Source organism: Nematostella vectensis, chromosome 9 (genome assembly GCF_932526225.1).
Source record: "Nematostella vectensis chromosome 9, jaNemVect1.1, whole genome shotgun sequence".
Taxonomy (NCBI): domain Eukaryota; kingdom Metazoa; phylum Cnidaria; class Anthozoa; order Actiniaria; family Edwardsiidae; genus Nematostella; species Nematostella vectensis.
The window spans coordinates 14798567-14813098 of record NC_064042.1 but is presented as its reverse complement, the minus strand read 5'-3'; the positions used below and the strand labels follow the sequence as shown (position 1 = coordinate 14813098).

Here is a 14532-nt window from a genome sequence, read left to right as displayed (position 1 = left end):
TTGAAAATTAAAGAAGTTATTCAAATAAAAGTGAAAAAAAAAAATTAAAAGTTGTGCGGAATTTTCGTTTTTGAGAATCCAAAACGCATACCAAACTTTGTAGGCACCCTCATAGATAATGTTATAAAGCTACAATTTTCTTAACAGATACTTCAACAGCTAAGATTATAGATTTTACTATGGTGACGTTATCACATGACGTCATCGCTTGATGACGTCATCAAAATGATGTCATGCCTAAATACATTCCATTTCACAAATGTTTGGCGGATTATAGCGTCTGGAAGTTTTCCTAACAACAGCAATTTTAGATATCGATGAATGAACCGTTTTGGAGGATATCGCTTATTCCTTAAGATGCACTTTAAGCCTTTCTTGTCTAATCTTCGAAATATTTCAGCCTCAAAATTTTGATATCACCACAAATTTTCTGTTGCCATGTCAACCTATCTTTATTTTTAATGATTCAAATTTTCGCCCGGTTTAACCTTACAAAAAACTTGAAATAATAGTCTAAGCTTGAAAAAAGCATTTTGATCTTTCCTATCGATGCTTTCTACTGTAGGCAAAATTAGAACACTAAAAGGAACTCACTCTTATACAGAATTTGAGAAAATGTTAATAGCATGTGCACATTTAGCTGAAAAAAAAATCGGTAATCACAAGAATCAAAAGAAACCGTATCGTGATAAACAAAGCTACCTATTTTAAGCAGGAGAAATATCTTCTGCAACACCCTGTAAAGACGTAGCGCGGAAAGTTCTTATGGATTCGGTCAAAATAAAAGAGGTTCACGCAAACTTTGAACCAATTTTAATACCTCGATCCTGAAAACACTCGTGCATTCAACTGAGCGGATTATTATTTCTATGAAATTCATTGGTGCATCACGACGTCTCACTGTGGCGGTATCCCAGTACTGCTGACTTTAATTCGCATGGGCTATTCCGTGAGCCGTGTGGGGTCGATCAGGCCATTTGTTTATTGCCAGAAATTTCCAACGAACGGCTCACAAACGACCAAGAAAATATCACCAAGATGAGTCGAGACAGAAATGATAACTTCCTGATAGAACCGACGTCTTAATTGATGTACTGGGCAAGCTCTTTTGCTTTAGAAGATGAAGAAGGGTTGTCTAGAAATAGCTATCTCTTGTTTCTTTCTGCCGTTAGGTGAGTTGTAAAGCTAGCTGAAATAGGCATTCTTTTCGCGTGGAAAAGACTTGAGGAATATAATGTCATTCGCCATGTCAATGCTTAATTCTAGGCCATTTCTATGCTATATTTACACCTGTAGGCATTCTATCGAATTCTATGATTAAACTGTTTCGAAATGGTGCATTGGTAGCATTACCTTCTCGGCTAGTGTAAATATTTTTAAATATTTATTATTTATTTGTTATTGATTAAAATCAAAACAATCGGGATGATCTTGTCTAAAAGGCAATAAGCCAATTCCAAAAGCCAAAAAGACACCACAAACAGAAACAGGTTCTTTTATTACGAGTAAGTTAGTATTGCCATATATGGAGATGTTAAACAGCTTTGGTCATATAGCAATAATTTCAGGGGGAAAAGGTGGTGGTCGGTGGGTTTTTGAGCTTTTGATCCGATATGCATGGTTTTAATGTTATTTCTGAAATGTCTTTGTGAAAAAACATTATTTATTCATTTATTTTTTAGCAATAGGGTAGAGCATGGAATGAATTGAAATTAAAATGGATTTTGTTACTTTTACTTGAACTTACACCTCTTGCATTGATTTTATGGGCGGCGATAATTTTTTTCATACATACGTAGATAAATAGCTTTAACCCTCCTCCAATATTACCTTAATTCGACATTTTGAATGTTTTAGATAATTGGCTGAATTCCAAATTCCCTAGTAAACCTTTTTCATTCCCCCAGTGAATGGATATGTGAATTCTTGGGGGGCCTGGGGCAAGTGCTCTCACTCTTGTAATGGCAAGCAATGGCGAACGCGTACATGTCCGCCAATGACGTCATGCACCGTAGAAGATCTGAGCGAAGAGCGCGAATGTAGAACTGACAAGTGCGTGGGTATGTACAGAACACTTACGCCATAAGTAGACAAACTAAGCATGGGATGAGAATTTAGTACCGAAAAGTGCATTGGTATGTACATAACACTTCTGCTATAAACAGAAAAACTAAGCAGGGGAGGGACGGGAATTTAGTACCGAAAAGTACATGCTTATACACAGAACACTTCTGCCACAAACTAGGGTGGGAGGGACGGGAGAATGAGTAAGGGAATGTAATACCGAGAGTGCAAGACATTTCTGCCTCGTACTAGAAAGACATTAAGAACGATTCCATCAATCAGTTTATTTTTAACACGTGTGATTTTTGTCAATCGAAAAAATCAACTAGCTATCATGTGATCTCGGAAAACCCGATTTTCCGCAAACGAGGACAATTCGATCAATTAAGTTAAGTCTAGTTAAGTGTAAATTTCGGTTGATGTGTTTTATATCGTAGCGCCGGATGTTCTTCTCGGCATCGGGATCGTATCCACGCTGTTAGTGATCGCTGTTATAATACTCATCTTCGTGATCGTGAGAAGAAGGAGAGTGCTAAGGCAACAAGCCGAACTCGACGCCCAGCGCCCGTAAGTAGGCTAGAATAAGTCAATCTGATGCACATTATTGGCCATGTCGTGTTCCTGGGCAATGGTTTATATGCTCAAAGATTTAGTTTAGTATAATTTCTATCTAAATCGTAAAAAGTTTTACACACGAGATGGAAACCCTACGAAAAAGATGCAAATATAAGTGATGCCTTGAACCTGCTGAGTGTAGTACTCTACTTAGTAATCTGCGTCACGCTACAAGTGTCTCTATCATAACCTGTTCCCCTGGGCCGTACATAGCTCAGGCGGTCACCTGTACACGGGGCTTGAAACACACCATTAAGTTGGAAAGGGGGACCTCTCAAACTCAAGAAAAGGATTCAAATTGAAAAAAAAGTACACTAATGACTCAGGCGAATACCGCACCCAGGATTGGCCAAGGAAGGGTGCACAGTCATAGGTATCATATGGAAAAAGGATAGTGTTTTTGACACACTTTCAATAAGAAATGACCCACTTTTTGGCGGCCAAGGGGAATAGGGCGTACCCTGCGCACCCTCCCATCTGTGTAAACACCTGTGACTTTGTCTCCAGGTATTTCAAGGACCACATTCACCACGCCCTCATTGAAAGCTACTACAATGGCATTAACCAGAAGTCTAACCCTACCTCACCTGCGAGTAATGAACGAATTTCTCGGCGTCTATCCTCCACTTCACTAACATCGCTCGGCGCGGAGACGCCCCTGACGAAGAAGAGGGAATTCGAGAACGATGCAGATCTCGCTATGGAGCATTTCGACTCACATGCTTCGCTATCAAGCTCGACGGTGGAACCCTCTTTTACGAGGCAAGATAACGACTCTACGAGCGAGGTCGAGTCAGAAGCGGCGAGTAGCGTGGTCGACATACGAAGGGATTCCATGACTCAGACAGATGGGCTGGCTCTTGCAAGTGTTTCACGAATTCGCTCTGAAGAAAACGAGTTAAACACGAAGGTAGATACGTCACCCTTTCGGAAAGGAACCTCGCCAATATTGAAAAATAAGTGGTATACAAACAAACGTTCCTCTGCAAACAACACGGATTCACCAACTCAAGGCCGGTATTCAAGTATAATAAAGAACATTCCAGCCAAACCGAAACCTTATCAGAAGGGACGAGAAGGGACGGAATCGGGCAAAGGAAGGAGGATTGAGCGGAGGACAAGTAGGGCCAGTAGTGTGGCCAGTAGTATGGATAGCATCGAGGAGCTGAGTGAAGAGGAAGATGAATCGGGTAATGCACAAATACGTGTCGCGGCGTCATCAGGCATAGAAAAGAAGCCTCTTGAATTGCACGTAACGAGAGATTATCCCATAGTCTACCATTTGTAGCACAGGAATGTGAGAGCTAAGGTTCATCAATCATAATAAGGTTACACAACACAACGCAAGTTAACAGGAGAACTTTGAAGGAAATCTACAACACCAAGCTCTTTCATAACATACAAAGCCTTCAGGGGCGGATCTAGCCTTTCGCTAAAGGGGGGTTTGGCTCAGTGGCAAAGAGGGGAGGGGTGATTTTTGGTTCTTACATACGGCTTTCTGGCAGCCCAAGGGGGGTTTAAACCCCCTTAACCCTCCCCTAGATCCGCTACCGGCCTTCCACCTGCAAACACCCAGGCCCATACAGCAGCTTCTCACTAAGACAAACGCCACACGGGGGCTAAGGCGGATCAGCACAGTTAAGCCAAAAACTAAAATGGTCAAGAGATCTGTTACTTTTGAGGTCGCAAAGGCGTGGACTACGCTATCATGGCACATGTTATCATCGCCGGCACCATGATACACTAGGCTCTTTCAAAGACAGCTGTCTAAAGACTTGCAAGACAGACAGTAGATTTGTCACTCAACCCAGATAGCAGATTAGTCACGCAACACAGGAAGTAGATTGGTCAAACTAAACAACGCAATGACGTCCGTGAGCCAACGTGCTTTTCCTATTTCTATATGTTATACATGTTCTCAATGTAAGGTCATCACATTAAATACTACTTATAAACCGAGTGTGAGGTCTTGACGTACGGACCGAGCGAACGCGAGACCGAGGTCTGAGATTTCCCGGTAATGACGGAGCGGAAGAGGTGAATAAGTTATTTATTATATGGCATTTTCTTAGACAAAAAACGAATAAAAACTCAAAAAGGAAATGGGAAAAACTTCCTCTTGCGCACGCAACTTTTGGTAAAAGTGCTATGAGTGCTCATTCAAATGAGAAATCCACATGACAACACGAAACTGTTCTCACTTTTTCTTTATTTCTTTTAAGCTTAGGCAATCTCAATTGTTTCAAAAAGACATCTTAAAAAGGGTTTGTTGAAGTGTTTGAAAATAGCAAAATGTCAATAACTTTTTCAAATAATTTCCTGGTGAGAAAGTGATTCTAGTGTTTTCGCGTGAGCGTAAACACGTGTAAAGTCAGAGTAGCTTGTTTTTCAAAGTTGGGTTCTTATGCAAAGTTTACCCTCGTCGTTGAAAGAGGAGTTTGACTCTGACAGGAACCTTTAAATGCTACGCTGAAATCTGGTGAATGTGCCAGGCTCGTATTCGTCCCCGTTTAATTTCTTTAAAAAAATCTTTGCGAGTACGCGGTCAAACTCAACATATCAATATTTGGGTGACCTTAAAACCCGCTCGGTCAATCTCTTGGAGGCCTGGGTCTAAGGAGTTTATAGGATTAGTAAGAAAAAGATTTGACCAAGCGAGCAAGTTTTGCTTAATAATTTTTGCCGCGAGTCTCAAATTGACAGGAATCAGTATTTTTCACCATGTTTTCTGGAGATCGGAGAGCGGGAAAACTTTAGGTCTTCTAAATATGTGCATCTATGCCCATATATATAAGGCAATGCATACGAAGGACACTATCCGTGGGGAATATGTTTGATATGTCTATGTTTCCTTGTTTATGTCTCCAAGGAAACGATAAAAACACTTTATATCGCTTGAGGTTTTTTTCACTGTTTCACTTTTCTGCTCCTGGACAAATTTCTCTAATTCTTCCTCGCTGTTGCTGTAACTTCCGTCGCTGAAAGAGGATTTATAGATAAATATCTATAACTTTTTGACAATATCAAGGTTTTCTCATTCAGTCATTTGTCACACTTAAATCCCTACACAAAGTCCTGTCTTATAACAACGAGGTCAATAGGCCAATGCTCGCAGTATAAGGTCAATGCTCGCAATATTAATACTCGCAGTATTAAGCCAATGCTCGCAATATGAGGCCAATACTCGCAGTATTAGGCCAATACTCGCGGTGTTAGGCCAATGCTCGGAGTATCAGGCAAATACTCGAGTTTAAGGCCAATACTCGCAGTATTAGGTCAATGCTCGCAGTTTAAGTGCAATGCTCGCAGTATTAGGCCAATACTCGCAGTATTAGGCCAATGCTCGCAGTTTAAGTCCAATGCTCGCAGTATTAGGCCAATACTCGCAGTATTAGGTCAATGCTCGCAGTTTTAGGCCAATGCTCGCTGTTTAAGGCCAATACTCGCAGTATTAGGCCAATACTCGCAGTATTAGGTCAATGCTCGCAGTTTAAGTCCAATGCTCGCAGTATTAGGCCAATACTCGCAGTATTAGGCCAATGCTCGCAGTTTAAGTCCAATGCTCGCAGTATTAGGCCAATACTCGCAGTATTAGGTCAATGCTCGCAGTTTAAGGCCAATACTCGCAGTATTAGGTCAATGCTCGCAGTATTAGGCCAATGCTCGCAGTTTAAGTCCAATGCTCGCAGTATTAGGCCAATACTCGCAGTATTAGGTCAATACTCGCAGTATTAGGCCAATACTCGCAGTATTAGGCCAATGCTCGCAGTTTAAGTCCAATGCTCGCAGTATTAGGCCAATACTCGCAGTATTAGGTCAATACTCGCAGTATTAGGCCAATACTCGCAGTATTAGGCCAATGCTCGCAGTTTAAGTCCAATGCTCGCAGTATTAGGCCAATACTCGCAGTATTAGGCCAATGCTCGCAGTATTAGGCCAATACTCGCAGTATTAGGTCAATGCTCGCAGTATTAGGCCAATACTCGCAGTATTAGGCCAATGCTCGCAGTATTAGGCCAATACTCGCAGTATTAGGCCAATACTCGCAGTATTAGGCCAATACTCGCAGTATTAGGTCAATGCTCGCAGTATTAGGCCAATGCTCGCAGTTTAAGGCCAATACTCGCAGTATTAGGCCAATACTCGCAGTATTAGTCCAATGCTAGCAGTATTAGTCCAATGCTCGCAGTATTAGGCCAATACTTGCAGTATTAGGCCAATACTCGCAGTATTAGGCCAATACTCGCAGTATTAGTCCAATGCTAGCAGTATTAGTCCAATGCTCGCAGTATTAGGCCAATACTTGCAGTATTAGGCCAATACTCGCAGTATTAGGCCAATACTCGCAGTATTAGGCCAATACTCGCAGTATTAGGCCAATACTCGCAGTATTAGGCCAATACTCGCAGTTTCAGTCCAATGGTTGCAGTATTAGGCCAATACTCGCAGTATTAGGCCAATGCTCGCAGTTTAAGGCCAATGCTCGCAGTATTAGGTCAATGCTCGCAGTATTAGGCCAATACTCGCAGTATTAGGCCAATGCTCGCAGTTTAAGTCCAATGCTCGCAGTATTAGGCCAATACTCGCAGTATTAGGCCAATACTCGGAGTATTAGGCCAATACTCGCAGTATTAGGCCAATACTCGCAGTTTTAGGTCAATGCTCGCAGTTTAAGTCCAATGCTCGCAGTATTAGGCCAATGCTCGCAGTATTAGGCCAATACTCGCAGTATTAGGTCAATGCTCGCAGTATTAGGCCAATACTCGCAGTATTAGGCCAATGCTCGCAGTATTAGGCCAATACTCGCAGTATTAGGCCAATACTCGCAGTATTAGGCCAATACTCGCAGTATTAGGTCAATGCTCGCAGTATTAGGCCAATGCTCGCAGTTTAAGGCCAATACTCGCAGTATTAGGCCAATACTCGCAGTATTAGTCCAATGCTAGCAGTATTAGTCCAATGCTCGCAGTATTAGGCCAATACTTGCAGTATTAGGCCAATACTCGCAGTATTAGGCCAATACTCGCAGTATTAGGCCAATACTCGCAGTATTAGGCCAATACTCGCAGTATTAGGCCAATACTCGCAGTTTCAGTCCAATGGTTGCAGTATTAGGCCAATACTCGCAGTATTAGGCCAATGCTCGCAGTTTAAGGCCAATGCTCGCAGTATTAGGTCAATGCTCGCAGTATTAGGCCAATACTCGCAGTATTAGGCCAATGCTCGCAGTATTAGGTCAATACTCGCAGTATTAGGTCAATGCTCGCAGTTTAAGGCCAATGCTCGCAGTTTAAGTCCAATGCTCGCAGTATTTGGCCAATACTCGCAGTATTAGGCCAATGCTCGCAGTATTAGGTCAATACTCGCAGTATTAGGTCAATGCTCGTAGTTTAAGTCCAATGCCCCCAGTATTAGGCCAATGCTCGCAGTATTAGGCCAATGCTCGCAGTTTAAGTCCAATGCTCGCAGTATTAGGTCAATGCTCGCAGTATTAATCCAATACTCGCAGTTTAAGGCCAATGCTCGAAAAAAATAAAAATAAAACTTAAAGAGCCGAAGACTTATTTTATTTTAAATAGTGCCCCCTCCCCTCCCCCTGCGGGTACTGCCGCCGTATGCTCCCGCATATCGCAGAATCTTATATTAGCAAACTACATAGCAAAAGAAAAATAATAACAGATCCAGAGAACATATCAATATTTGGGTGACCTTCAAACCCGCTCGGTCAATCACTTGGAGGCCTGGGTCTAAGGACTTTATAGGATTAGTAAGGAAAAGATTTGACCAAGCGAGCAAGTTTTGGTAAATAATTTTTGCCGCGAGTCGCAAATTGACAGGAATGAGTATTTTTCACCGTGTTTTCTGGAGATCAGGGAGCGCGAAAACTTTAGCTCTTCTAAATATGGGCATCTATGCCCATATAAGGCAATACATACGAAGGACACTATCCGTGGGGAATATGTTTGATATGATGATACTCTTCCCTGGATTTTTTTAGTTAAGTTCTTAATTACTCTAACTCACCAAGGAGTCGCCCAACCTCTCGAAGAAAATAGACCAATTATCACCTCTAAACCACAGCAGCACGCAATCAGGCGATATGCTAGCTTAGTGAAACCAGTATAAGTTATAACTTCAATACCAATTCTGATATAGTATTTGTTTTCGAACAGCCGGCTGTGAGCAAGATTTAAATTACATTTTTTAAAAAGCAGTTTAAAAAAGAATAGTAAAAACATCTGTTAATTACTGATTAATAAGTGGGCGATTTAACCTATTGCCAAAGAATAAAGGCTCGTACTTGCGATAATCCTGTGTGCATCTCCGTGTGAGGAAGACGACAAAAAGTGTCTTATGTTGTGCTTTCAGTACAGCCACCATGTCTCGCCATATTTCAAAACCAATCAACTTTGGTTTTAATATCTCGATGCCACAATTGCCGCTTTAACTTCACGTGTTTTGTTAATCTGATGAATGTCAATTCGAGAAACTTGAAGGGACCTTGTTGTCATTGCGTATCTAGTTTGCGAATGGTATTAGTAATAGTTTCTGTGGCCACGCATTGTGCAGAAACTATGTCATCATTTCTATATTTTAAGCGGATGACTTAGGGAATATAAAGATTACTGTGTCCATCTTCAACCTAGCTCTCCTCCCTTAACTATTGGCGGGGCGTTGAGCAAGCCGTGGTCCATGGGCTTGCCAGATAAGGGCTCTTGATGAGAGATTGAGACTTACTAAAAACTGAGATAAACTAAACAATCATGTGACGTTAATTTGCCTTTATTGAAAGGGATGAAGGAGTTTGAGTTGGGGTAACATCCAAAAAGTCGTCGCTAATTGCCGAGCGATTTTAGTTCTTTGGTAAATGAAACACTTGACACAGCGGTGATCGCATGGATTCTAGAGTTGATGTATGCATTGGGCCAAACTCAATGTCACTTTTTTATTTTGTCTAGTATTCAGTTTTCAATTTCCGATATGTTTTTAATTATTATTATGTTTTACTTAAAAGAGAGCAATTTAAGATAAAAACTTTTAAACCAAAGGAACACAATTATCCTTTGCCGCAATATTTTTTTTAGTTTAACGATCTTTAATCAACGTACGTCAGATATTACAACATCAATATGTGATGATCCTCCCAGCTGGGTGAATTATGGTATTTCTGCTCTTGTAGACGCAACTACACAATAAAAATTACAAATCTGAATCAATTGTTGGTCTCCCTTATCATAATATCAAGTTTCAAAAAAAAAAAAAAAATGCCAAAGCGTTCTTAGATGGTTGGTCTTAGAATATACTAAGTTACCTTTTTCCGGTAGTATTGTGCTCTTCTCGCAAAGACCAGTGAATAATTACGTCAACCAGAGAGTTGAGACGACAACAGTCTCCGCTGTCAAAGCATTTCCTTCCCAACTTAAAATTTATTGTGACTTATTATCTCGCTAATATCACTTGGCGCGTAAAGAGGGCCAAAAGTCGTTAATTTACGCTAATATTGCCTCACTGATCAGCCTCTTAGGCGTTTTTTGTCTGAAAAAAAAAAATCGTCAATTTTATTTCATAGGTTAGAGTTAGCCAAGTAAGTATAAATAATCATGCTCTCTTGTTATTTTTTTGGTAGATAAATATCTATAACTTTTTGACAATATCAAGGTTTTCTCATTCAGTCATTTGTCACACTTAAATCCCTACACTAAGTCATGTCTCATAACAATGCAGATTTTTGTTTTAAAGGACTCTTCCTTCCGAACTCATTTTATTCTGGTAATCTAAAGGGAAGCAATAACAGTTATCTCTATTTCGTGTTTGCCTGTCTGCCTTATCGTCTATTTTGGTTGTTAGGCTTAGTTAATAATATCGTAACTTACAACATTTGCAAAAGTGCATCCCGCGAAGAATGGAAATAAGTGAAAAGATAACGAATAAAAATATATCTAAATACCTTAAAAAATTAAATCAATTTGCTAAGTTACTTGCTTAAACACGTCGCCATTTCATGAATAATTGAAAATCAAGTCTTAACATTGATATGTGTTATATCATATAAATAAACTTCACAGTGGAAAGAGAAAGTAGAGCAAAGATTAACATTGATGTGAGTTATAAAGCGATATAAAATAAAACACTCAAAAATAAGGTTTTGAGTATTTCTTTTGGGATCTGTTTTTTCGCGATAATTGAGCAATTACAGCCATAATTTCTTTGCCAATCAATGAATTTCTCATCATAACCTTCATACATATTTTTATGTCAACTAATTTCTGTGGCAAACTTAAAAGTATTTACAATATTTATTTGAAGTAGCTATTTCCGACATAATGTCTATGGCTGAGTGCTGTTTTATTTTGTTTCGTCTACGTTTTAGGGTCATTGGTACGTATATATTTTTAAATTTCTATAACTTGGGGATAAACCAATTTAAATTCTATATCAAATTTAATGATCTTTCTTTCCCCTCAGATAATTCGAAAAGCAGAAAAACAAATTTTTTTACCACCTTAAATAATTTATTTATGTTAAACTATTTCTTTGAACTATAAAGAATTTTCAGAACGTTCAGCCTGGAAATTCCATGCTAAAGTCATACTCTTAAGCCTCGCTAAGTAAACACAAGGAGGTACAGGAAAGGAACATTAATGCATCAAAAAAACCTTTTTCCTCACACACAAGATTGCATTCATGCACACTAAATAATGGTTCGCAACTATCAAATGGCCTTCCCATGTAGCAAATGAAAGGAATAACAGAGCCCTCCGCATAAAAAAAATAAAACTATAGTGACCGATCGTATTGTGTCCGCAATGTGGTTTCCATACGATCGCAGACCATTTAATCGTAGACGATTGCTAAGATCTTGAAAACTAGCCTTAAATAAAAGTTTTAGTCAATATTACAATAAATACGAGACTTAAACCAGCCAAACTTTCTCTGTAAATTTTAACTTGGTAATGTCTAATGAGAAAAATTTCTTATTGACGCTGTCTTTGAACAGAAAAATAAAACCAAATAAATTTGTCGATTCTCTTCCCTAACAAAGATAACATTAATTCTGAAGAACGCAATGGGTATGATATAAAAAAACCAGGGGCCCAGAAAGACAGCGCCTTGTTGTGGGTGTCGGTATTATTATTGCGGAGATTAGCCGCTCTAGATGGCCGAACGCGGAAATGGTGAAACAAAAAACACTAGCCCCCAAATTGAAAGAAATTAAGCCGAAAAGTAGCCATTAAAATTTTGAATCAGATGCTATTGTTCTGTTATCAACCGCATTCCAGCAATTAGGCACATTTTTCGTGCATAAAATAGCAATTTATCTTCTTTTCAATAAGTAGACGTCCTTTAAAAGCGCCGACATAAAGACTTTTGGTAATGATTCACAAAATTTAAAATACCAACTTACATAGTTAGGGTATGTGTTAAAATAGGGCGCCATGTCTGTGTGTATTTTACTTTTATTGGTTTACTAATTTATCTATACTGGGATACGAAAAATAATCTACTCCATCTTTATGATGAATATTTCAATCCAATACAAGCGTGAGACAACATTATCCACTTTCTTTAAGTCGAAGTAATCAAAATCCTCGCATTAAACTGTTCTTTGTTTTGGAAGATGTAAAGCCTAGATTTGAATTATCTGAAAGTCTTTCAAGTTTGGTTCTAAAATGTGCTGCGAACCGAAATAGAGGCAACGCAATAACCAACGCGCCCAGAACCGCGCAGAGACATCCTATGAATTTTCCCGCTGCCGAGATTGGGACTTTATCTCCATAACCTATAGTTGTTATTGTTATGATCGCCCACCAAAAAGCATCGGGGATGCTTGAAAATTGCGTGTTTTTCAATTCTGCCTCGGCATAGAACACAGCGGTTGAGCTTAGTAGCAACATGATGCAGCTAAACATCATTAGCATCCCAAGTTCGCGAACGCCACTTGCGAGTGTTAGTAAGAAAATTTTCATTTTGTTCGAGTAGCGTATCAGTTTGAAGATTCGAATCGTCGTGAGAAAACGCAGAAACCGAAGACACCAAACAGCAGTTGGCACTGTTATTTTGACTATTAAAAAAACATAAAACACAACGACCGTTAGAAAGTCTACGCAGTTGGCGAGATTCGCGAAGTATTCGGCTTTGCTAGGAAAGGATAAAAACCGCACTGCACACTCGAATGTAAACCAGCCAAAACAGCCAATATCAAACAAAAACCACGAATTCTGTACCAAGGGATTTGACTTGAGAAATGACATGCCACCAGTCTCATCGTTTTGAGGAGAAAAGTCATAATATCTGAGTGATTTCACAGTTTCCAAACATGTAGCAGTTACGGAGAGATAAACCATAAACTGTGAAAATAAAGCTAAACCTTGAGCCATTTTAGTGGATTCGGGTATTTCCAAGAACTCCCACAGTCGTCTTTGCCATTGGAAATTAAACCTCGACGGGGTTTGATTGCTCATCATGAACTTTTCGAATTTTTTCGTCTTGCTAGAAAATCTGTCATCCATTGTTGGTAGTTGGAAAAACAAAATCTCGTCGGCGAATACGGTGTCTGGAACATTATCAGGACACATTAGGCGCCCACCACTCTGATAAAAGAATAAAATTGCCTCAAACGCTTGTCTGTGGCGATCAAAGAAGTACTGATTCCTTGCACTGTCGTAGTACTGAACGCGTTTGTAACGACATCCTAGAAGGGTTTGAGGGAATCTCTGTAGAATAGACACACGAACTTCAAACACAGCTCCACTCACGTTTAGTGTAATTCTGTCACTAATTTTTTCCTGTTCCAGTTGATCACGTTCCATCATGTTTTTTAGGGTAACATGATTTTGCCGTGGGGAAGGTTTTAGGTCAGTTCAACGTGTATTTCCAAGGCTTTGAAACTTTCAGATCAGCGTGTCACAGCGGGCGATATGCTTGATTGTTTTTCAATAGGAATGACTAAATAGACGTAGGTCGTTTCTCGCTATGCAGCCTAATGTGTCGTAGGAGAATGGAAAACTCTCATGATCAAATGACCCTCGCGGCTGCGGTCACAGGCTAGCCGGTATTGATGCAAACACTTCAGCAACGCTGGTCCTTTTATACGGTGAAGACCAAGTGTTGTCACAGACTTTAAGTGCCTTGTGACTGAGGTGTTTTCTTATCTAACACACCATTGCTTTGCTGTACCGTGATAAATTCTCTCCCATGCGAACCATTAAATAATGCACCAAAGCAAGACAGATGTCAAATCCTTTGGGCGCGAGTGTGAGAATATTTTTTTGTTCCGTCATTACAGACAGGGTCGGCACTGAGGCGAATTTAGCCCATGTCATAACGCGCGCAATAAAACACTTCAGTCGCTAAAAAGTGAATTATGGAATGGAATAGTTTGGTGGTGGTTCATTTAGTTTATCTGATCAATTTCACAGCGCGCCAATCACACAACCCCAATACCGATGCATTCGTGTACAAACACAGGTTGTTATGATGGCATTTGGAGCCTAGTTCAGCACTTATAATAAGCACAATCGGATATAAACTACACATACGTTGACAGAAACATATGGCTCACTATCCCATCGTCCTTCGCAAGAACAGACATTTAGAGGTGTCATTTTTACACGTTTTATCCAATTGCTGTACAAACCACCGACCTCGTTAAAGACTTGAAATCATTAGTGTAAAAATACTGAACTTTATATGCGATAACGAACGAAATATATCGAACGGGTTTTACAGAAATTCCTTTTCAGAAACCTTGAAACAAAAATGCGAAAAGCTCTTTTCTAATAACCCATAAAAAAGGATGTGGCGTATTCGTAACAAATTTGAAATTTTGCTCAATTCATTATCTCTATTTAC

The 14532-nt window shown here is 39.8% G+C and overlaps 2 protein-coding genes across 4 annotated transcripts; one reads left to right on the top strand and one right to left on the bottom strand.

Annotated features, from left to right (window-relative positions):
* The first annotated feature begins 929 nt into the window (after positions 1-929).
* On the top strand, positions 930-4634 carry LOC116615059. 3 transcript variants are annotated; one of them, XM_032376682.2, is made up of 4 exons: positions 931-1172; positions 1908-2060; positions 2502-2631; positions 3187-4634. In XM_032376682.2, exons 1-4 carry the CDS (start codon positions 1121-1123, stop codon positions 3965-3967), a joined length of 1116 nt encoding a protein of 371 aa, XP_032232573.2. In that variant the 5' UTR covers positions 931-1120; the 3' UTR covers positions 3968-4634. The 3 variants fall into 3 exon arrangements, with proteins under 3 accessions (XP_048588075.1, XP_032232573.2, XP_032232574.2); XM_032376683.2 differs by having other exon boundaries at positions 1858-2060; XM_048732118.1 differs by lacking the exon at positions 1908-2060 and having other exon boundaries at positions 930-1172.
* A 5120-nt stretch (positions 4635-9754) lies between these two features.
* Positions 9755-14201, bottom strand: LOC5507914 (potassium voltage-gated channel subfamily A member 10). Its single transcript, XM_048732114.1, has 2 exons — positions 9992-14201; positions 9755-9865 (listed from the first exon to the last, which is right to left on the bottom strand). Exon 1 carries the CDS (start codon positions 13491-13493, stop codon positions 12261-12263), a length of 1233 nt encoding a protein of 410 aa, XP_048588071.1. The 5' UTR covers positions 13494-14201; the 3' UTR covers positions 9755-9865; positions 9992-12260.
* Between the last annotated feature and the right edge of the window lie 331 nt (positions 14202-14532).

What these genes read in the sequence shown, in the direction of transcription:
- LOC116615059 (XM_032376682.2), top strand. Translation starts at nt 1,121, where the DNA reads ATGAAGAAGGGTTGTCTAGAAATAGCTATCTCTTGTTTCTTTCTGCCG. An exon ending in TAGAACTGACAAGTGCGTGG is followed by an intron (nt 2,061 to 2,501) that starts GTATGTACAGAA and finishes TTTATATCGTAG; the next exon opens with CGCCGGATGTTCTTCTCGGC. An exon ending in GAACTCGACGCCCAGCGCCC is followed by an intron (nt 2,632 to 3,186) that starts GTAAGTAGGCTA and finishes CTTTGTCTCCAG; the next exon opens with GTATTTCAAGGACCACATTC.
- LOC5507914 (XM_048732114.1), bottom strand. Translation starts at nt 13,493, where the DNA reads ATGATGGAACGTGATCAACTGGAACAGGAAAAAATTAGTGACAGAATT.